This window comes from Oncorhynchus kisutch, linkage group LG4 (genome assembly GCF_002021735.2).
Source record: "Oncorhynchus kisutch isolate 150728-3 linkage group LG4, Okis_V2, whole genome shotgun sequence".
In the NCBI taxonomy this organism is placed as follows: domain Eukaryota; kingdom Metazoa; phylum Chordata; class Actinopteri; order Salmoniformes; family Salmonidae; genus Oncorhynchus; species Oncorhynchus kisutch.
The window spans coordinates 236,246-259,174 of NC_034177.2; the positions used below are offsets into that span (position 1 = coordinate 236,246).

Genomic DNA, 22,929 nt, shown 5'->3' on the forward strand with positions numbered 1-22,929 from the left:
CTTTGTGGTTGAATCTGTGTTTGAAATTCACTGCTCGACTGAGGGACCTTACAGATAATTGTATATGTGGGGTACAGGGATGTGGTAATCATAAACAAAATCATGTTAAACACTATTATTGCACACAGAGTGAATCCATGCACCATATTATGTGACTTGTTAAGCAAATGTACCACTCCTGAATGTATTTAGGCTTGCCATAACAAAGGGGTTGAATACAAGACATTTCAGTTTTTCATGTTGAATTAATCTAAATGAAATGAAAAACATAAATACACTTTGATATTATTGGGTATTCTGTGTAGGTCAGTGACAAAATATCAAAATGCAGTCCATTTTAAATTCAGTCTGTAACACAACAAAATGTGGAAAAGGGGGTGTGAATACTTTCTGAAGACACTGTATTATACCCCTCGGGGATAAGCTACTACTGCATCCCGGAAGGAACATTCAGAAATGATAAAACAAATTTCATGCAATTCTACTCATTTAGCATTTTTTTTATACATTTCATACAATTCTAGTCATTTTGCCATGAGATGGAAATAATATTTAGCAATTTGTTAACTCATTTTATGCAATTCTACTCATTTTGCCATGGGACTGAGAGAAGATTTAGCAATTTTATGAGATCAAATCCAATTTTATTGGTCACATACACATGGTTAGCAGATGTTAATGCGAGGGTAGCGAAAGGCTTGTCCTTCTAGTTCCGACAGTGCAGTGATATCTAACAAAAAATCTAAGATTTCCCCAACAACTACCTAATACACACAAATCTAAAGGCGTGAAAGAGAATATGTACATATAAGTATATGGATGAGCGATGGCCGAGCGGAATAGGCAAGGTGCAGAAGATGGTATAAAATACAGTATTTACATGTGATATGAGTAAGATATGTAAACATTATTAAAGTGGCATTATTTAAAGTGGCATTGTTTAAAGTGACTAGTGATCCAGTTATTAAAGTGTCCAGTGATTGGGTCTCAATGTAGACGACAGCCTCTCTGAGTTAATGATTGCTGTTTAGCAGGTATTGTTTTTGTCCAGATGGGATAGGGCAGTGTGCAGTGTGATTGCGTCGCCTGTGGACCTGTTGGGACGGCATGCAAACTGAAGTGGGTCTAGGGTGGCCAGTAAGGTGGAGGTGATATGATCCTTGACTAGTCTCTCAAAGTACTTCATGATGACAGAAGTGAGTGCTACGGGGCGGTAGTCATTTAGTTCAGTTATCTTTGCCTTCTTGGGTACAGAACACCCCAGCCAGCTGGTCTGCGCATGCAGAGGCCAGAGGACGCGGCTAGGGATGCCGTCTGGGCCAGCAGCCTTGCGAGAATTAACAAGTTTAAATGTTTTACTCACATCAGCCACGGAGAAGGAGAGCGAGGGGATGCAGTCTTTGTTAGCGAGCCGCGACAGTGGCACTGTTTTAACCTCAAAGCAGGCAAAGAAGGTGTTTATAGTTTGTCTGGAAGCGGGACGTCGGTGTCCATGACTTGGCTGTTTTTGTAGACCGTGATTTCCTGTAGACCCTGCCACATACATCTTATGTCTGAGCCGTTGAATTGCGACTCCACCTTGTCCCTGTACCGGCATTTCGCTTGTTTGATTGCTTGCGTAGGGAATAACTACACTGTTTATATTCAGCCATATTTCCAGATGTCTTTCCATGGTTAAATGCGTTGGATTGTGCTTTCAGTTTTGTTCGAATGCCGCCATCCATCCACGGTTTTAATAATCACAGTGGCGGTGGGTCAGTCATGGTATGGGGTGTACTCTTTATAAATGCACTCTTTATAAACACACTCACCTTGTCAGCAATGTTGTTCTCTGAGGCTGACCGGAACATATTCCAGTCCGCGTGATCAAAACAATCTTGAAGCGTGGCTTCCGATTAGTCAGACCAGCTGTTACGGATACAAGTATCCTGTGTGTGTATCCTGTGTGTGTGTTTCTTTTCTCTCCTTCTCCCCTCACAGGTGAAAATCATCGCTACCCAAACAGTCACCAAACATCATTCAGAAGACACACCTCCTCCTGTTTCCTACCCAATCACCGTTCCTTTCCCTTTGTTTTAAAACCCTGTCAGTTGTTTGCTGTGGAGCTCAATCTTTGTAGATCTCTCTGTTTCACTCTCTTTATGCATTGAGCTATCTGTTGTTTGAGCACCTCCATAGTACTTTGTCCTCACCTGTGAGTATTGTTTTTGGTTATGGTGTTTGTTTGTTTGCTGGTGGGAAAAGGGGGAACCAAGACAAGTCGCCCATGGGCATACACTACCCGTAGGTAAACTTTGTTAAATACACTAGTTAGAACTGGGCGGACCACCCACTGTATTTTTGGTTAGTTAGTTAGCTGTTGTTAAAGTAGGCTAGTCTAGCTTAGGGGTGTTTTTGAATACTTTTTGTTTCTTTCCTTGGGTCCAGCTCAGCCCCTTTTTCTGCTTCCCCCCCATTACCGTGTGTTTTCTAATTTAGTTGTCTGTGGTTATTTCGTTCTCACTTTTACTTTTTCACTATTATAATGTGCATGAGTTACGTTACGGGTCTCGTTACCATCTCCCCTAGACTGTTACGGGTCTCGTTACCATCTCCCCTAGACTGTTACGGGTCTCGTTACCATCTCCCCTAGACTGTTACGGGTCTCGTTACCATCTCCCCTAGACTGTTACGGTCTCGTTACCATCTCCCCTAGACTGTTACGGGTCTCGTTACCATCTCCCCTAGACTGTAACGGGTCTCGTTACCATCTCCCCTAGACTGTTACGGGTCTCGTTACCATCTCCCCTAGACTGTTACGGGTCTCGTTACCATCTCCCCTAGACTGTTACGGGTCTCGTTACCATCTCCCCTAGACTGTTACGGGTCTCGTTACCATCTCCCCTAGACTGTTACGGGTCTCGTTACCATCTCCCCTAGACTGTTACGGGTCTCGTTACCATCTCCCCTAGACTGTTACGGGTCTCGTTACCATCTCCCCTAGACTGTTACGGGTCTCGTTACCATCCCCCCTAGACTGTTACGGGTCTCGTTACCATTCCCCTAGACTGTTACGGGTCTCGTTACCATCTCCCCTAGACTGTTACGGGTCTCGTTACCATCTCCCCTAGACTGTTACGGGTCTCGTTACCATCTCCCCTAGACTGTTACGGGTCTCGTTACCATCTCCCCTAGACTGTTACGGGTCTCGTTACCATCTCCCCTAGACTGTTACGGGTCTCGTTACCATCTCCCCTAGACTGTTACGGGTCTCGTTACCATCTCCCCTAGACTGTTACGGGTCTCGTTACCATCTCCCCTAGACTGTTACGGGTCTCGTTACCATCTCCCCTAGACTGTTACGGGTCTCGTTACCATCTCCCCTAGACTGTTACGGGTCTCGTTACCATCTCCCCTAGACTGTTAAGGGTCTCGTTACCATCTCCCCTAGACTGTTACGGGTCTCGTTACCATCTCCCCTAGACTGTTACGGGTCTCGTTACCATCTCCCCTAGACTGTTACGGGTCTCGTTACCATCTCCCCTAGACTGTTACGGGTCTCGTTACCATCTCCCCTAGACTGTTACGGGTCTCGTTACCATCTCCCCTAGACTGTTACGGGCCAAAAGGGATTCGTAACACCAGCATTGAATGGTTCTCATCACTGGTACATCCTGTTTATGTTTATGCCTATAAGACGGAACGAGCAAGATAGCGTTGTGGTCGGATTTGCCAAAGGGAGGGTGGAGGAATTGTATGCATCTCGGAAGTTAGAGTAGCAGTGGTCGATAGTACACTTCTCCAAAAAATAAAGGGAACACTAAAATAACACATCCTAGATCTGAATGAAGGAAATATTCTTATTAAATACATTTTTCTTTACATAGTTGAATGTGCTGACAAATCACACAAATTATCAATGGAAATCAAATTTATCAACCCATGGAGGTCTGGATTTGGAGTCACACTCAAAATTAAAGTGGAAAACCACATTACAGGCTGATCCAACTTTGATGTAATGTCCTTAAAACAAGTCAAAATGAGGCTCAGTAGTGTGTGTGTGGCCTCCACGTGCCTGTATGACCTCCCTACAACGCCAGGGCATGCTCCTGATGAGGTGGTGGATGGTCTCCTGAGGGATCTCCTCCCAGACCTGGACTAAAGCATCCGCCAACTCCTGGACAGTCTGTGGTGCAACGTGGCGTTGGTGGATGGAGCGAGACATGATGTCCCAGATGTGCTCAATTGGATTCAGGTCTGGGGAACGGGCGGGCCAGTCCATAGCATTAATGCCTTCCTCTTGCAGGAACTGCAAACACACTCCAGCCACATGAGGTCTAGCATTGTCTTGCATTAGGAGGAACCCAGGGCCAACCGCACCAGCATATGGTCTCACAAGGGGTCTGAGGATCTCATCTCGGTACCTAATGGCAGTCAGGCTACCTCTGGCGAGCACATGGAGGGCTGTGCGGCCCCCCAAAGAAATGCCACCCCACACCATGACTGACCCACCGCCAAACCGGTCATGCTGGAGGATGTTGCAGGCAGCAGAACGTTCTCCACGGCGTCTCCAGACTGTCACATGTGCTCAGTGTGAACCTGCTTTTATCTGTGAAGAGCACAGGGCGCCAGTGGTGAATTTGCCAATCTTGGTATTCTCTGGCAAATGCCAAAAGTCCTGCACAGTGTTGGGCTCTAAGCAAAACCCCCACCTGTGGACGTCGGGCCCTCATACCACCCTCATGGAGTCTGTTTCTGACCGTTTGAGCAGACACATGCACATTTGTTGCCTGCTGGAGGTCATTTTGCAGGGCTCTGGCAGTGCTCCTCCTTGCACAAAGGCGGAGGTAGCGGTCCTGCTGCTGGGTTGTTGCCCTCCTACGGCCTCCTCCACGTCTCCTGATGTACTGGCCTGTCTCCTGGTAGCGCGTCCATGCTCTGGACACTACGCGGACAGACACAGCAAACCTTCTTGCCACAGCTCGCATTGATGTTCCATCCTGGATGAGCTGCACTACCTGAGCCACTTGTGTGGGTTGTAGACTCCGTCTCATGCTACAACTAGAGTGAAAGCACCGCCAGCATTCAAAAGTGACCAAAACATCAGCCAGGAAGCATAGGAACTGAGAAGTGGTCTGTGGTCCCCACCTGCAGAACCACTCCTTTATTGGGGGTGTCTTGCTAATTGCCTATAATTTCCACCTGTTGTCTATTCCATTTGCACAACAGCATGTGAAATTTATTGTCAATTAGTGTTGCTTCCTAAGTGAACAGTTTGATTTCACAGAAATGTGATTGACTTGGAGTTACATTGTGGTGTTTAAGTGTTCCCTTAATTTTTTTGAGCAGTGTATTAGCCCTGCGAGTCGTGCAATCAATATGCTGGTAGACTTTAGGTAGCCTTGTTCTCACATTTGCTTTGTTAAAATCCCCATCCACAATAAATGCAGCCTCCGGATATATAGTTTGCAGTTTACATAGAATCCAGTGAAGTTCTTTGAGGGCCATCTTGGTGTTCGCTTCAGGGGGAATGTACACAGCTGTGACTATAACTGACGAGAATTCTCTTGGTAGGTAAAATGGCCGGCATTTGATTGTAAGGAATTCTAGGTCGGGTGAGCAAAAGCACTTGAGTTCCTGTATGTTGTTATGATTACACCATGTTAATCATAAAATATACACCCCCACCCTTCCTCTTCTCAGAGAAGTGTTTATCTCTGTCGGCGTGATACATGGAGAAGCCCGGTGGCTGTACCAATTCCAACAACATATCCAGAGAGAGCCATGTTTCCGTGAAACAGAGAATGTTACAATCTCTGTCTCTCTGGAAGGCAACCCTTGCTCGAATTTCGTCTACCTTGTTGTCAAAAGACTGGACATTGGCGAGTACTATACTCGGGAGCGGTGAGCGATGTGCACGTTTATGGAGCCTGACCAGAAGGCTGCTCCATCTGCCCCCTCTGCGGCGCCATTGTTTTGGGCTACTGGGATCAGATCAACTGTCCTAGGTGGTGGTCCGAACAGAGGATCCACTTCGGGAAAGTCGTATTCCTGGTCATAATATTGGTAAGATGACGTTGCTCTTACAGCCGGGTTGGATATATGTAATAAGACTTGAGATTTCCTGGAGTAACTATGTAAGAAATAACACATAATAAAACAAATACTGCATAGTTTCCTAAGAACGCGAAGCAAGGCGACCATCTCTGTCGGTGCCATTTAGCAGGATTACATTCATTTCTATTCATTTTACAATGAGACAGCAAGGAGATGTGGCAATTGTTTTACACAGAGGATATAGCATTTTATAACTAATTATGTGCAGTTCTACTCATTTTGCCATGGGGTGGAGAGACGATTTTGGAATTTCACAAGAAATCTCATTAAATTTTACTCATTTTGCAATGGGGCGGGAGAGAAGATGTAGCAAATTTATAGCTAATCACATACAATTCTACTCATTTTGCCATCCGGTGAAGAGAAGATTTAGCAATTTTATAACAAATTCCATGCAATTCTACTCACTTTGCCATGGGGCAGAGAGAAGATTTAGCAAATGTATAACACATTTCATGTAATTTACTCATTTTGCCATGGAGAGGAGAAAAGATTTGGCAATTTTACTCATTTTACAATGGAATGGAGAGAATATTTAGAAATTATTTTACTAATTTCAAACAATTCTATTTATTTTACAACAGAGCAGAGAGAAGATTTAGCAATTTTGTAACAGATTTCATGCAATTCTACTCATTTTGCCATGGGGCCGAGAGAAGATTTAGCAATTGTATAACACATTTCATGCACTTCTACTCATTTTGCCATCCAGTGAAGAGAAGATTGAGTAAATGTCTAATTTCATGCAATTCTACTCATATTGTCATGGGAAGGAGAGAAGATTTAGCAATTGTATAAATAATTAAATGCAATTTTACTCACTTTACAATGGAATGGAGAGAATATTGAGCTTTTTAAAAATGTCATTACTAATTTCATACAATTCTATTCATTTTACAATGGGATGGAGAGAAATATTTGCTATTTTTAACATGATATCCGAGTAAGATTGACTAACAAAATCAATTGGGGCCCCGCGGACAGTAATTTGAAGTTTCGATAGCTGGCCACTAGACTAATTTACCAATCTAAAAAATGTTAACTGACTTACAGTTTAGTGACTTTCAGTGACAGACATAACAAGAGAAAAACTGCTCATGCACAACCAAATTTCAAAATTGCACCTTGTGTATTCCACTATTCTAACTCGTAACAGTAAGATGAGCCCCCCACCCCCAAAAAACGTATTCTAGTTGCCCAACCCTAATATAGGGAAAAGGGTGTCATTTGAATGAAGCCTCCCTAGTGACTCACCAGGGGTCAAAGGCCGGCTGGCGTTTGGGATGGTTGGTCAAGGTGCTTCCGTCCACTGCCCCCCCTCCTGTCCCCCTGCTGCCCTGACCTCCGTTATCTGGCCGCGGGGACGGCACTGTGGAGCAACAACATAACAACATAGTAAACTCCACAAAACATTAGAGACACATAAGGAAGAAAACACTACAGGTTATAGATACATAGTAGAGGACTTCATCGGTCCAAAAAGATGGACCCGTTGCAAAATGGACCTAGGGCTTTTCTACTCGAACCCAATATGCATAAATACATTTTCAAAATATAGAGACATGCTCCAAACGGAGCCAAGGATAACAATTCCGTATAGACTGGTCGGATCCAGATCCGATCCGAGTGAGAGAAGCAGCAGAAAAGTATTTTTAAAGCTACTTTATTAACCGGAGCTGATAAAAAGCTAGAGGAGGGTGGGAGAGAGAGAGTAGGGGAGAGTAGGGGGAAAGAGCAGGCAGGGTGGGGCCGTACCGTGACCGAGTGACACAGAGAGGGAGAGACTGCAACCAACCAACAAACAGACTCTAACTATAGGAGACTAATAAAATATAGAGCAAATCAAATCGGATTTGTTACATTTGCCGAATACCGTGAAATGCTTACCTACTAGCCCTTAACCAACAATGCAGTTCAAGAAATAGAGTTAAGAAAATATTTACTAAATAAACTAAAGTCAGAAATGAAATAAAAGGTAACAAGAAAATTACATAAAAATAATGAGGCTATATACAGTGGGGCAAAAAATTATTTAGTCAGCCACCAATTGTGTAAGTTCTCCCACTTAAAAAGATGAGAGAGGCCTGTAATTTTCATCATAGGTACACTTCAACTATGACAGACAAAATGAGAAAAAAATCCAGAAAATCACATTGTAGGATTTTTTATGAATTTATTTGCAAATTATTGTGGAAAATAAGTATTTGGTCACCTACAAACAAGCAAGATTTCTGGCTCTCACAGACCTGTAACTTCTTCTTTCAGAGGCTCCTCTGTCCTCCACTCGTTACCTGTATTAATGGCACCTGTTTGAACTTGTTATCAGTATAAAAGACACCTGTCCACAACCTCAAACAGTCACACTCCAAACTCCACTATGGCCAAGACCAAAGAGCTGTCAAAGGACACCAGAAACAAAATTGTAGACCTGCACCAGGCTGGGAAGACTGAATCTGCAATAGGTAAGCAGCTTGGTTTGAAGAAATCAACTGTGGGAGCAATTATTAGGAAATGGAAGACATACAAGACCACTGATAATCTCCCTCGATCTGGGGCTCCACGCAAGATCTCACCCCGTGGGGTCAAAATGATCACAAGAACAGTGAGCAAAAATCCCAGAACCACACGGGGGGACCTAGTGAATGACCTGCAGAGAGCTGGGACCAAAGTAACAAAGCCTACCATCAGTAACACACTACACCGCCAGGGACTCAAATCCTGCAGTGCCAGACATGTCCCCCTGCTTAAACCAGTACATGTCCAGGCCCATCTGCTAGAGAGCATTTGGATGATCCAGAAGAAGATTGGAAGAATGTCATATGGTCAGATGAAACCAAAATATAGCTTTTTGGTAAAAACTCAACTCGTTGTGTTTGAAGGACAAAGAATGCTGAGTTTCATCCAAAGAATACCATACCTACTGTGAAGCATGGGGGTGGAAACATCATGCTTTGGGGCTGTTTTTCTGCAAAGGGACCAGGACGACTGATCCGTGTAAAGGAAAGAATGAATGGGGCTATGGTATCGTGAGATTGAGTGAAAACCTCCTTCCATCAGCAAGGGCATTGAAGATGAAACGTGGCTGGGTCTTTCAGCATGACAATGATCCCAAACACACCGCCCGGGCAACGAAGGAGTGGCTTCGTAAGAAGCATTTCAAGGTCTTGGAGTGGCCTAGCCAGTCTCCAGATCTCAACCCCATAGAAAATATTTGGAGGGAGTTGAAAGTCCGTAACATTTTCTAATAAGTTATCTGTAGTTTTACTCAAGTATGACAATTTGGTACTTTTCCACCACTGTGAAAATGTCAGTGAAGACACATGCCAGTTGGTCCACGCATGCTTTGAATATATGTCCTGGTAATCCGTCTGGCCCTGTGGCTTTGTGAATGCTGACCTGTTTAAAGGTCGTCGCTCACATCAGCTACGGAGAGCGTGATCACACAGTCGTCTGGAACAGCTGGTGCTCATGTATACTTCAGTGTTGCTGGTCACAAAATGAGCATAAACTGCACTTAGCTCATCTGGTAGGCTCGCGTCACTGGGCAGCTAGCGGCTGTGTTTCCCTTTGTAGTCCGCAAAAGTTTGCAAGCCTTGCCACATTCGACGAGCATCAGAGCCGGTGAAGTAGGATTCAATCTTAGTCCTGTATTGACGCATTGCCTGTTTGATGGTTCGTCTGAGGGCATAGCGGGATATCTTATAAACGTCCGGATTAGTGTCCCCCTACCTTGAAATCGGCAGCTCTAGCCTTTAACTCGGTGCGGATGTTGCCTGTAATCAATGGATTCTGGTTGGGATATGTACTTACGGTCACTGTGGGGACAACGTTGTTGATGCACTTACTAATGAAGCCAGCAACTGAGGTGGTGTACTCCTCAATAGCATTGGATGAATCCAGGAAAATATTCCAGTTTGTTCTAGCAAAACAGTCCTGAAGCCTAGCATCTGCGTCATCTGATCACTTCCGTATTGAGCGAGTCACTGGTACTTCCTGCTTTCGTTTTAAGTCACACATACCTCTATAGAAGCTGTAGCCTTGTGTATGTGCTAAGAGAGATAAGTCACATGTACCTCTATAGAAGCTGCCAACCCTCCTGGGCATGGACTCACTGTAGATGATGCGGTTTTCTTTAGAAGAGACTACGTCCTCTGGGTGCTGTTCATGGAACATCCCCACCTGGACAGGGTTATGGATAGGACACAGAAAGGAGGCCAGAGTCAGACAGACAGACACAGAGTAGGCTTGACAGACTGACCGGAAAAGTATGAAAACCTCTAATTAGTATCATGTTGATAAAACTATATCTGGTATCATGATGGTAACATTATCATAGAAACGTGTTGATTACATTTTCCCAGGCAGAGACATGGTACAGTAACTACTATAATCTTTTATTTCTTTAATTTTATTTAACTAGACAAGTCAGTTAAGAACACATTTTTATTTACAATTACGGCCTACCCGGGCCAAACCCTAACCAGTACGACGCTGGGCCATTTGTGCGCTGCCCTATTGGCCTCTCAATCACAGCCAGTTGTGATACAGTCTGGAATTGAACCAGGGTCTGCAGTGCCTTAGACCGTTGCACCACCCCCCCATCTAATTAGAGGTACAGTATCTACCATGATTTCATAAGTGGTACAGTATCTACCCTGATCTAATAAGAGGTACACTATCTACCATGTTCTAATTAGAGGTACAGTATTGTCATGACTCTCCTGTAAAGATCTGAAGGAGCAGGTTACAGTGGGTCCGCTCTATAGTGCCCTCTCTCTCCCTCAGAGGGGGAGAGGGGTGAAGTTAGCCGTTTTATGACGGTCATAAATACCTTGTAGAAACTCTGCCTTTGGGCTCTGCAGGATTGAGGGGAAAGAAACCTCTTTGTTACAAGGAGATTCCTCCCGCCAAAACAGTAACATCAAAAGGTTGAATAATGAAACAATATTTCTGTAATCCAAACAGTTGGAATGGTCCGTGGGTACCGAAAGACCAATTATGTCAGATCAGTTGTTGTTTTGTGATCTCATTAAGAATGGTATAACCACAACTGTATCTCAATGTGTATATTTCCCAGTTATCAGATTGTAACGACGTGCGCTGAGAGTCGGTAAACAAGTTCAGGGAGTGTTAAGGGATTTTTGATCAATAATGACTAATTATGAATACATTTCAATCAGGACTGACTAATCAGAATACTATTATGTTACTGTATAGATGTATGAATTTTCTTTTAACCCAAGTACTGAATATAATGTGTGTAAATATAATCAAGAAGTAGAACAATGACTGTCTGTTCCTTGGTAGAAATTAATGAATTTATAGCCAGACTGGCTAGAATGCTTATCTACACAGGCAGACCTTGGCTTGCGCCGTAAATTATCTTAGTAGGGAGTGACGATGTGGGAACGCTTGAGATCTATACAGCCATTGTACTGCTGGTTGATGAGACGGGTTGTTACGAAAACGAATGACGTCATTTTCAGTTTATAATCTGTGGTAAACTGTATCATGTTCGGTACTCTCGAGAATAAACGCAGCTGGTTGATATTTGAGACTGGTCTCCGTCCATTTTATACAAATAAGAGTCTTACAAGTTCTTAGGAATTGACAGAGTGTTTCATTTTAATTGGGTATTAAAACATAGTGGAATATATATTCCTGTAACAATTGGTCCTTCGAACGTCGGAACTAAATACCCGTTTCTGCCATCTGAAGGTCGTACACCGAAAATCGTGCACGAGCGGGTCTGGTCCCGTTATTTAAGACCTGGCCTCTGAATTGAGGGAAAAGACCAGGCCGGTGTACACCCCAGACCGACAGGGACGGTGACTAGATCCAACGAACAGTGCTTTTCCCAGTCGGCGGCAAGGTCAGTAGCCTTTATTCTCGAATTTGGGAGGAATTATTTAAGATATTTTTGATTGAATGTTCTAAAGGAGTTTGGATTTAATCAATGCTAGGTGAATATTCTGAACAAATACAATGGGTTTCTACTTTGTGTTTTAACCAAAATTGATAGGAAGGAAACGGGTCTGAAATGACCCGTGGTAAGGTGCACTACCATAAATAAACTAGAGCTTAATAAATCCTGGTTTTGCAAGCCGAAGGATCATTAAGGGTGGGATAAAGTAAGTATTGTTAGATAGGACGGTCGTTCTGTACAAATAGGATAGCCATTAATTCAAAAGACATACCTAAATAAAGTTTTAACCTAAGTAGTCTATCTGTATATGGGAAGTAGTCTGACTATGAAAAGTAGCAGATAGATCTATTAAAACAGGTGAGGATAAATTAGGCTTGGTGAGAAGGCAGGGTAATTCTAGGCGAACAAACAGAAACATTTAACCTGTTCAATGCTGAAAAAAATGAATATCCAAAGAGGCGAGAGGGAAGCCTAATAGCGAAGTGAGACAAGATATTGTTGTACTTTAAAGGTCCTATGAGGCAACATGAAATAGGAGGTTAACTAGGGATTTACGACCCCTGGGTAATAGCTTATAGTTGTAAGGGTGAGACATGGTATCTGATCGAAAGTCAACGCTATAGACAACGTTTCCACAAAGGAGAAAACGAAGGAGAAAACTAGGCAATGGTAAACAACACATACATAGGTCATAGAAATATATACACATAGATAGTGATAAATACCATAGCTACTAGGAGCGAAAATCCTCCAAGGAGGTCCCGGAATGGATGGGAGATTACCGTTATATGGAGCAGAAAGACAGAAGGAATGTTGATTTCTGTTTAAAATGAAAAAAAGGTATGGTTTTGATGGGCATCTAGATGTTGAAAAGTTAGAATTTCTTATTAAACAAATAAATAGGGTTAGTGGAGACAAGACAGATAAACAACGGGCAGAGGGGCTAAATACAGCTAGGATATGGTTAGCCGAGGCGAGGAAGGGAGCTGAGAACAAAGGGAATGGAAGGGAGGCGTCCAATATCTGACCCTGAATAGAAGCTGATACTACTAAAATAGTCAGGAAGGGTTTAAAGTAGGACTATTTTCTGGGAATTCTCGGTGCCGGAGTTTGCGACTACAGACAATTATAATAATATAATTATTGGCGGGGAAACTCAATAATTTCAATAGCGGGACACTAAGGTTCGTATCTCAGCTTTGACACCGATAGACAAAAATGTATTTTAGATGTTAATACAGCTACTTGTATGTTTTGCCTGGAAAAATATGGTCGCTAGTGTTTGTATAAGATAGGACTGAAAAAAATAAAATAACGTTTTTATTATGTTGTTTAGGTTGAATTGAAAGAAGAATTCATTCAAAATAATGGCGAGACAATTTCCATGTAATACGCTATTTGCCCAAAATTATCTGCTGAAATAATGTATTGAGATGGGAGTCGTATTCAAATACATATATCATAGAAGAGAAAGTCACCTAAACCTGATTAATTTGAGGGAATAACGGAGAGATACGATAAAGTTTTTGTGCCACCCGGATGTTATTTTTTGAATGGATCGACTGACATACGATAAATTTATCACAGAACATTTACGTTTAAATGTACGTTTAAATGTTGGGGTATAGAAAGTTGAACAGTTCGGTTGGTTTTACTTTGTCGATAGAATTTAAAGCAGAACTCAATCTGAATAGGGAATATATATTTTACAAGAGGCAGGCTGACTTGCGGCGTCATTTTACGTTGGCTACACCACCATCCTCAAATTATGACAGAGAAAATGGGTTGTGGCATTTTATTTTATTTATTTATTTTATTTCACCTTTATTTAACCAGGTAGGCTAGTTGAGAACAAGTTCTCATTTGCAACTGCGACCTGGCCAAGATAAAGCATAGCAGTGTGAGCAGACAACAAAGAGTTACACATGGAGTAAACAATTAACAAGTCAATAACACAGTAGAAAACAATGGGGGAGTCTATATACAATGTGTGCAAAAGGCATGAGGAGGTAGGCAAATAATTACAATTTTGCAGATTAACACTGGAGTGATGAATGATCAGATGGTCATGTACAGGTAGAGATATTGGTGTGCAAAAGAGCAGAAAAGTAAATAAATAAAAACAGTATGGGGATGAGGTAGGTGAGAAAGGGTGGGCTATTTACCAATAGACTATGTACAGCTGCAGCGATCGGTTAGCCGCTCAGATAGCTGATGTTTGAAGTTGGTGAGGGAGATAAAAGTCTCCAACTTCAGCGATTTTAATGCAATTCGTTCCAGTCACAGGCAGCAGAGTACTGGAACGAAAGGCGGCCAAATGAGGTGTTGGCTTTAGGGATGATCAGTGAGACACACCTGCTGGAGCGCGTGCTACGGATGGGTGTTGCCATCGTGACCAGTGAGCTGAGATAAGGCGGAGCTTTACCTAGCATGGACTTGTAGATGACCTGGAGCCAGTGGGTCTGGCGACGAATATGTAGCGAGGGCCAGCCGACTAGAGCATACAAGTCGCAGTGGTGGGTGGTATAAGGTGCTTTAGTGACGAAACGGATGGCACTGTGATAGACTGCATCCAGTTTGCTGAGTAGAGTGTTGGAAGCCATTTTGTAGATGACATCGCCGAAGTCGAGGATCGGTAGGATAGTCAGTTTTACTAGGGTAAGCTTGGCGGCGTGAGTGAAGGAGGCTTTGTTGCGGAATAGAAAGCCGACTCTTGATTTGATTTTCGATTGGAGATGTTTGATATGAGTCTGGAAGGAGAGTTTGCAGTCTAGCCAGACACCTAGGTACTTATAGACGTCCACATATTCTAGGTCGGAACCATCCAGGGTGGTGATGCTAGTCGGGCATGCGGGTGCAGGCAGCGACCGGTTGAAAAGCATGCATTTGGTTTTACTAGCGTTTAAGAGCAGTTGGAGGCCACGGAAGGAGTGTTGTATGGCATTGAAGCTTGTTTGGAGGTTAGATAGCACAGTGTCCAAAGACGGGCCGAAGGTATATAGAATGGTGTCGTCTGCGTAGAGGTGGATCAGGGAATCGCCCGCAGCAAGAGCAACATCATTGATATACACAGAGAAAAGAGTCGGCCCGAGAATTGAACCCTGTGGCACCCCCATAGAGACTGCCAGAGGACCAGACAGCATGCCCTCCGATTTGACGCACTGAACTCTGTCTGCAAAGTAATTGGTGAACCAGGCAAGGCAGTCATCCGAAAAACCGAGGCTCCTGAGTCTGCCGATAAGAATTTGGTGATTGACAGAGTCGAAAGCCTTGGCAAGGTCGATGAAGACGGCTGCACAGTACTGTCTTTTATCGATGGCGGTTATGATATCGTTGAGTACCTTGAGTGTGGCTGAGGTGCACCCATGACCGGCTCGGAAACCAGATTGCACAGCGGAGAAGGTGCGGTGGGATTCGAGATGGTCAGTGACCTGTTTGTTGACTTGGCTTTCGAAGACCTTAGATAGGCAGGGCAGGATGGATATAGGTCTGTAACAGTTTGGGTCCAGGGTGTCTCCCCATTTGAAGAGGGGGATGACTGCGGCAGCTTTCCAATCCTTGGGGATCTCAGACGATATGAAAGAGAGGTTGAACAGGCTGGTAATAGGGGTTGCGACAATGGTGGCAGATAGTTTCAGAAATAGAGGGTCCAGATTGTCAAGCCCAGCTGATTTGTACGGGTCCAGGTTTTGCAGCTCTTTCAGAACATCTGCTATCTGGATTTGGTTAAAGGAGAACCTGGAGAGGCTTGGGCGAGGAGCTGCGGGGGGGGCGGAGCTGTTGGCCGAGGTTGAAGTAGCCAGGCGGAAGGCATGGCCAGCCGTTGAGAAATGCTTATTGAAGTTTTCGATAATCATGGATTTATCAGTGGTGACCGTGTTACCTAGCCTCAGTGCAGTGGGCAGCTGGGAGGAGGTGCTCTTGTTCTCCATGGACTTCACGGTGTCCCAGAACTTTTTGGAGTTGGAGCTACAGGATGCAAACTTCTGCCTGAAGAAGCTGGCCTTAGCTTTCCTGACTGACTGCGTGTATTGGTTCCGGACTTCCCTGAACAGTTGCATATCACGGGGACTATTCGATGCTATTGCAGTCCGCCACAGGATGTTTTTGTGCTGGTCGAGGGCAGTCAGGTCTGGGGTGAACCAAGGGCTGTATCTGTTCTTAGTTCTGCATTTTTTGAACGGAGCATGCTTATCTAAAATGGTGAGGAAGTTACTTTTAAAGAATGACCAGGCATCCTCAACTGACGGGATGAGGTCAATGTCCTTCCAGGATACCCGGGCCAGGTCGATTAGAAAGGCCTGCTCACAGAAGTGTTTTAGGGAGCGTTTGACAGTGATGAGGGGTGGTCGTTTGACTGCGGCTCCGTAGCGGATACAGGCAATGAGGCAGTGATCGCTGAGATCCTGGTTGAAGACAGCGGAGGTGTATTTGGAGGGCCAGTTGGTCAGGATGACGTCTATGAGGGTGCCCTTGTTTACAGAGTTAGAGTTGTACCTGGTGGGTTCCTTGATGATTTGTGTGAGATTGAGGGCATCTAGCTTAGATTGTAGGACTGGCGAGGTGTTAAGCATATCCCAGTTTAGGTCACCTAACAGAACAAACTCTGAAGCTAGATGGGGGGCGATCAATTCACAAATGGTGTCCAGGGCACAGCTGGGAGCTGAGGGGGGTCGGTAGCAGGCGGCAACCGTGAGAGACTTATTTCTGGAGAGAGTAATTTTCAAAATTAGTAGTTCGAACTGTTTGGTTATGGACCTGGAAAGTATGACATTACTTTGCAGGCTATCTCTGCAGTAAACTGCAACTCCGCCCCCTTTGGCAGTTCTATCTTGACGGAAGATGTTATAGTTGGGTATGGAAATGGTGGCCTTCCTGAGCCAGGATTCAGACACAGCAAGGACATCAGGGTTAGCAGAGTGTGCTAAAGCAGTGAGTAAAACAAACTTAGGGAGGAGGCTTCTGATGTTGACATGCATGAAACCAAGGCTTTTTCGATCACAGAAGTCAACAAATGAGGGTGCCTGGGGACATGCAGGGCCTGGGTTTACCTCCACATCACCCGCGGAACAGAGAAGGAGTAGTATGAGGGTGCGGCTAAAGGCTATCAAAACTGGTCGCCTACAGCGTTGGGGACAGAGAATAAGAGGAGCAGGTTTCTGGGCATGGTAGAATATATTCAGGGCATAATGCGCAGACAGGGGTATGGTGGGGTGCGGGTACAGCGGAGGTAAGCCCAGGCACTGGGTTATGATGAGGGAGGTTGTATCTCTGGACATGCTGGTAGTAATGGGTGAGGTCACCGCATGTGTGGGAGGTGGGACAAAGGAGTTATCAGGGGCGTGAAGAGTGGAACTAGGGGCTCCATTGTGAACTAAAACAATGATAACTAACCTGAACAACAGTATACAAGGCATATTGACATTTGAGAGAGATATACAGCGAGGCATACAGTAATCACAGGTGTTGAATTGGGAAAGCTAGCTAAAACAGTAGGTGAGACAACAGCTAATCAGCTAGCACAACAACAGCAGGTAAAATGGCGTAGACTAGGCAACGGGGCCAACAGATAGAACAAACAAGCAGAATGGAGTACCGTGATTAATGGACAGTCCAGCGTGCATCAGCTATGTAGCCAAGAGATCAGTGTCCAGGGGGCAGCGGTGGATGGGGCAGGGAAGCTGGCCTGGCGAGTGTTATCCAGGTTAAAAAAAACGAACAATGACTAAATAGCTTGTAGCTAGTTAGCTGGTTAGCTTCTGGAGGTTCTTGAGTGTGTTCTAAAAATAAATAAAAAAATAATAGCGATTCCGTATCACATTGGGTGAGGCAGGTTTCCGGAAGGTATAAACAAATTAAAAGTCAAGAGAGATAGAAAGTAAGTATGGGTCCGGTGAGCGTTTGAGACGCGGCGATTCAGGCGGTTAGCAGGCCTGTGCTAACAAGCTAACAGTTTGTAGGCCCGGGCTAGACAAGGTAGCAGTTAGCGGGCCGGAGCTGGACAAGCTAGCAGTTAGCAGGCCGAATTAGCAAGCAGGGAGATAGCGAGGGCTAGAGAGTTAGCCTTTGGGGGACGTCGCGATGGGGTGAGTCTGTTTATTCCTCTTCATGCGATGACATCGGTAGACCGGTCGTGGGCCCGGGTATTGTAGCTCAGGAGTAGCACAGGTGCTACGGCCGGGCTAGCTTCAAGCTAAGTGGGTGGAAACGCTAGCCAGGAGTAATCCGAGGTTGCGGTTTAGCTAGATAGCTAGTTGCTGAAAAAATCCAGCTGAAAGATGTTCCGTTTGCGGTGGGAATCCGGGGATGAAAAATAAATAGGTCCGTTGTGCTCTGGTTAAAGTCGCGTTGTACGAACAGGCGAGAGCTTTCCGAACTACAGGTTAGCTGATGACCGGTTAGCTGAAGACCGCTAGCATACCCGCTGGTTAGCTGGCTAGCTTCAGTTGAGGGGTCCCGAAGTAAATATAAATACTTTAGGAAAAATAGCTACATTGGGTGAGTCGGGTTGCAGGAGAGTATTTGGAAGCTTAGGGTTTAGCAAAATGTTTTCAAAGAGATATGTGGAGAAAATATGTAAAAAACGAAAAATAAACGATATATACAGGGACACGACAGGACAGGACGACCTACTGCCACGCCATCTTGGAGAGGGAAAATGCATTATAGCTTTGAGCTACTTTTCAAAAGTGGCTAAAAGTTCCAAATACATTTTTTTTTTAAAGGAGCTGAATATCATAAGGTCTGAAAAGATGCTACAGCTAGCAACAGAATTGCTAGGCGTTCCATTGGGCTATATTTGGCTATAATATAGGTAGGTAAGAATAGTTGAAACGTAAAAAGTTGTGATCGTTTCCCGGGTATTGATTTTTGGTTAGGTAACGCCAGTGTATTCGAACAAGAAGTGAACGTTTTCTAAACATGATCTGTTTTCATTACGGGGAACAATGAAATGTCTACAATACAAAAAAAAAAGTTTGAAATATCCAATAAATGTCGTTCCACTTCATGATTGTGTCCCACTTGTTGTTAATTCTTCACAAAAAAATACAGTTTTATATCTTTATGTTTGAAGCCTGAAATGTGGCAAAAGGTCGCAAAGTTCAAGGGGGCCGAATACTTTCGCAAGGCACTGTATATAAATAGCACAGATACTTCTAAAAGTAGATAAGACACTTGACAGATAATTGATACAGGATTGATATGAATGGATGCCCAAGGGAGAATTGGACATACATGATAATGTCAGAATATAAGGATAATTTACTAATCCTACCTAAGTCATTATTTAGGGTAGATAAGGTTGTTACCTGGGCAGAGCCAGGTATCAAAAGGGGGATGGGTAAGTTTGTAGTCTAGGATAGGACACTTAGTGGCCTATTGGATAATAAACTAATAATACTTTTTTTTAAACTAGCTAACAAATAGGCATAGAAGTTAAAGATATAATCAGATAAAACATATGAGAAACCGTTTGTTAACCAAGCCTGTATGTCCAGGATTTTATGCATTACAGGTGAATTACAGGTCAAGTCACTCAATCCAGTACCTGAGGCCTGTTGGGGGGGCCATACCAAGCACTCCTGGTGACTGCCTTCACGGTGAGGATAGCCGAAAGAGCTCCCGGAGATGCGTATCACACATTGTGGGAGGGTAGGACACATTGACACTGTCGAACAATCACAGAGGCAGGAGAGGAACCGCAAATCTTTTAGAGTGCGGGGGTCAACTCCTGCTGAAGATTCCCTTAAACCCAACTTTTCCCCAGCTGTGAGCGTTCATAGAAGTGAAGGTGTGTCTTGGCCTCTTGCTGGTGATATGATTTCTGGGAAAGGGTGGGGCTTCATCGGAGGGCTGTTCGTCTGAGCTGTCTTATAGTGGGTGCCATATTCTTGATACAGCACGTTCCACCTGAGTATGCGGAGAGTGGTAATTTGACCCATGGTTTAGACAATGAGGATTTTGTTCCAAAATAAGCATAAGAGATCCCTAGATCTGGGTAGACAGGAAGTTAGAGTAGAGGTTGGGAAGGATCTCTCAATGGAGTTTTATGTAGATCAAATGGGGTCTCTAACTACATGGCAGTCTAGGACTCTGAGCCATTATGGTATATATCGGTGCAGGTCCCCATATTGATCATGGACACAGGTCATAGCTCATACGGAGAGAGAGGGCTATATGAATCCACTCACCCAGTATGAAAGGAGGTGGAGTATAGTGAAGGTGAGAGTTTTTGACTGTAATCCGGAGAGAGGGATGTATTGCATAAAGATACGCCTTACCCTTTAAAAAGTAATGAAAGAGGATCTAGGGTTATGGTATGTTGGATATGACCAGTTTTTGGTCGACACCCTAGTACGGTTCCGGGTAGAGGAGGTTAGGCGAGTATTGTAAAGCTGTTCACGAAAACAGGAATGCCAGATACATTGATTTGCACTATTTATATCCACAGGTTCCCCTTAAATCAAGACTTCCTCTCTTTACAGTGACCGGAGGAGATTATTACCGTTTGGCCCGGTACAGTACACATGGGAAATATGTAGGGGAAGTTAGTACCTGCAATTGGACAGATAATATTACCCCTGACGAGACCATGTCTAATTTGACAGGCTGTTTGAACTCTGGGGATGTCAATAAGTTAAAGTGGGCCAGGGCTGACATCTGGTGGTTGTGTGGGAGAATGATGTTATGGCCAGTATTACCGACAGAGTGGACATGATTATGTGCCCTTGTACATTTGGGAATGCCTTTCACACTCATTCAACACCAGGACATGATGTTAGCCAAACGGGAGAAAAGAGGTACTCCATCTGGGTCTTTTGATGACAGAGTATATATTGATAACATTGGGGTTCCACGGGGGGTGCCAGATGAGTTCAAAGCAAGAAATTAGATCCTAGCAGGATTAGAATCAAGCATTTTCTGGTAGTCTACTCTCAATAAGAACGTGGACTGGATTAATTATATTTATTATAATCAACAGCACTTTATCAATTATACCAGAGATGCTATTAAAGGTTTGGCAGAACAGACTGAAGCAACCAGCCTGATGGCTTGGCAGAATAGAATTGCATTAGATATGTTATTGGCTGAAAAGGGAGGAGTATGCGTGATCTTCGGGACCATGTTTTGTACTTTCGTCCCAAATGACACAGCTCCGGACGAATCAGTGACCGAAGCCTCAGCTGGTTTGACCACCTTGGCTCACGGTTTGGCAGAAAACTCTGGGGTGGGTACTTATCGGACTAATTGGTTTGATAGTACGTTTGGAAAATGGGAAAATGTTATGATCACTATGTTATGGGCTACATTCACCTGTGTGACTGTTTTAGTTTTATGTGGCTGTTGTCTAATTCCCTGTGTACGAGGCCTTATTTCCAGGACTCTGGAGAAATCGATGACACAACGGATGGTGAGGTACGGGCCGATTCCAAGTTCTGACCCGTGGAGTGATGAATGCATGTCTACAAAACAAGTGGACGAATCTGGATCCTTCATTTGCAGGGAACTTATGTTTGATGAGATCATTTTTGATATTTAGGGAGGTTAGGTTGTATCTTGTTTCAATGAAGATTGTAACGAAAATTCTGATGAGAAGTTATGATTCTGATGTTGGCCTAAAAACAGGCAGTGTGAATGCAAGTAGTGGGTTATGTTTAGATGATGTTTTGACAACAAGAAATATTTATAATAAAAATAGAAGTATGCTTTTTAATATTTTAATAAAACTAGGTGTGATTGGATGTATAATATTTAATCATAGGGTGGATATGTTAAGGGTTTTTGTGATCAATAATGACTAATTATGTATACATTTCAATCAGGACTGACTAATCAGAATACTATTATGTTACTGTATAGATGTTTAACCCTAGTACTGAATATAATGTGTGTAAATATAATCAAGAAGTAGAACAATGACTGTCTGTTCCTTGGTAGAAATGAATTAACTTATAGCCAGACTGGCAGACCTTGGCTTGGGTCGTAAATGAACTTAGTAGGGATAGACTATGTGGGAAGGCTTGAGAACTATACAGCCATTGTACTGCTGGTTGATGAGATGGGGTGTTACGAAAACTAATGACGTCATTTTCAGTTTATAATCTGTGGTAAACTGTATCATGTTCAGTACTCTCGAGAATAAACGCAGTTGGTTGATATTTGAGACTGGTCTCTGTCCATTTTATACAAATAAGAGTCTTACAAATTCTTAGGAATTGACAGAGTGTTTCATTTTAATTGTGTATTAAAACAGAGGAATATAATTCCTGTAACGGGGAGTGAGTGCTTTAATAAATAAACGGAACATAATACAAAACAAGAAACTCGAACAGCACACAGACATGAAATAGAAACAGAAACAATGACACCTGGGGAAGGAACCAAAGAGTGACATGTATAGGGAAGGTAATCAGGGAAGTGATGGAGTCCATGTGAGTCTGACGACATGCAGGAGCGCATAGCGATGGTGACAGTTGTGCGCCATTATGAACAGCCTGGTGACCTAGAGGCCGTAGAGGGAGCAAATGTGACACAGATTTACATCTAAATGTTCTGGACCTTATATGATTAAATATGAAACTATTTGCGAGAAGATTAAATGTGATGTTAGCCTTCTAAATGGGAATTGTTTTTCATATAAAAGTTTTAACCAGTCAGTGACCACATCCACGTGAGCACAGCCATTACGTTGGCATCATGGAATGCCCCTTTTGCCAGAGTATATAAAAGGACTCGCTTACAAAATGTACATTTGACCAGAGAACATGAGAAAGCAGTCCACACTCTGAAATGGTTGCCATTTCAATGGAGACCAGTTATGTGAAACGCCAGCTGAATATGTTACAAATGGTGAAGAAATTGTAATCTCTAGAGACCTGTACATTGCCGGGTTGCTACGGGCATGC

The 22,929-nt window shown here is 43.6% G+C and overlaps 1 protein-coding gene across 6 annotated transcripts in view; it reads right to left on the minus strand.

The window, feature by feature from the left end:
- LOC109884074 (cyclin-dependent kinase-like 5) overlaps positions 1-22,929 on the minus strand; it is a 238,138-nt gene that overhangs the window by 24,388 nt on the left and 190,821 nt on the right. For all 6 annotated transcript variants that reach the window (XR_004209619.1, XM_031822239.1, XM_031822238.1 and 3 more), the window contains 2 exons: positions 10,170-10,275; positions 7,351-7,465 (listed from right to left, as the gene is read on the minus strand). Coding sequence is in view for 5 of the 6 variants with exons in the window: in XM_031822239.1 (XP_031678099.1) it covers positions 7,351-7,465; positions 10,170-10,275 (221 nt within the window). In the remaining variant the exon portion in view is untranslated. The remainder of the gene's footprint in view (positions 1-7,350; positions 7,466-10,169; positions 10,276-22,929) is intronic.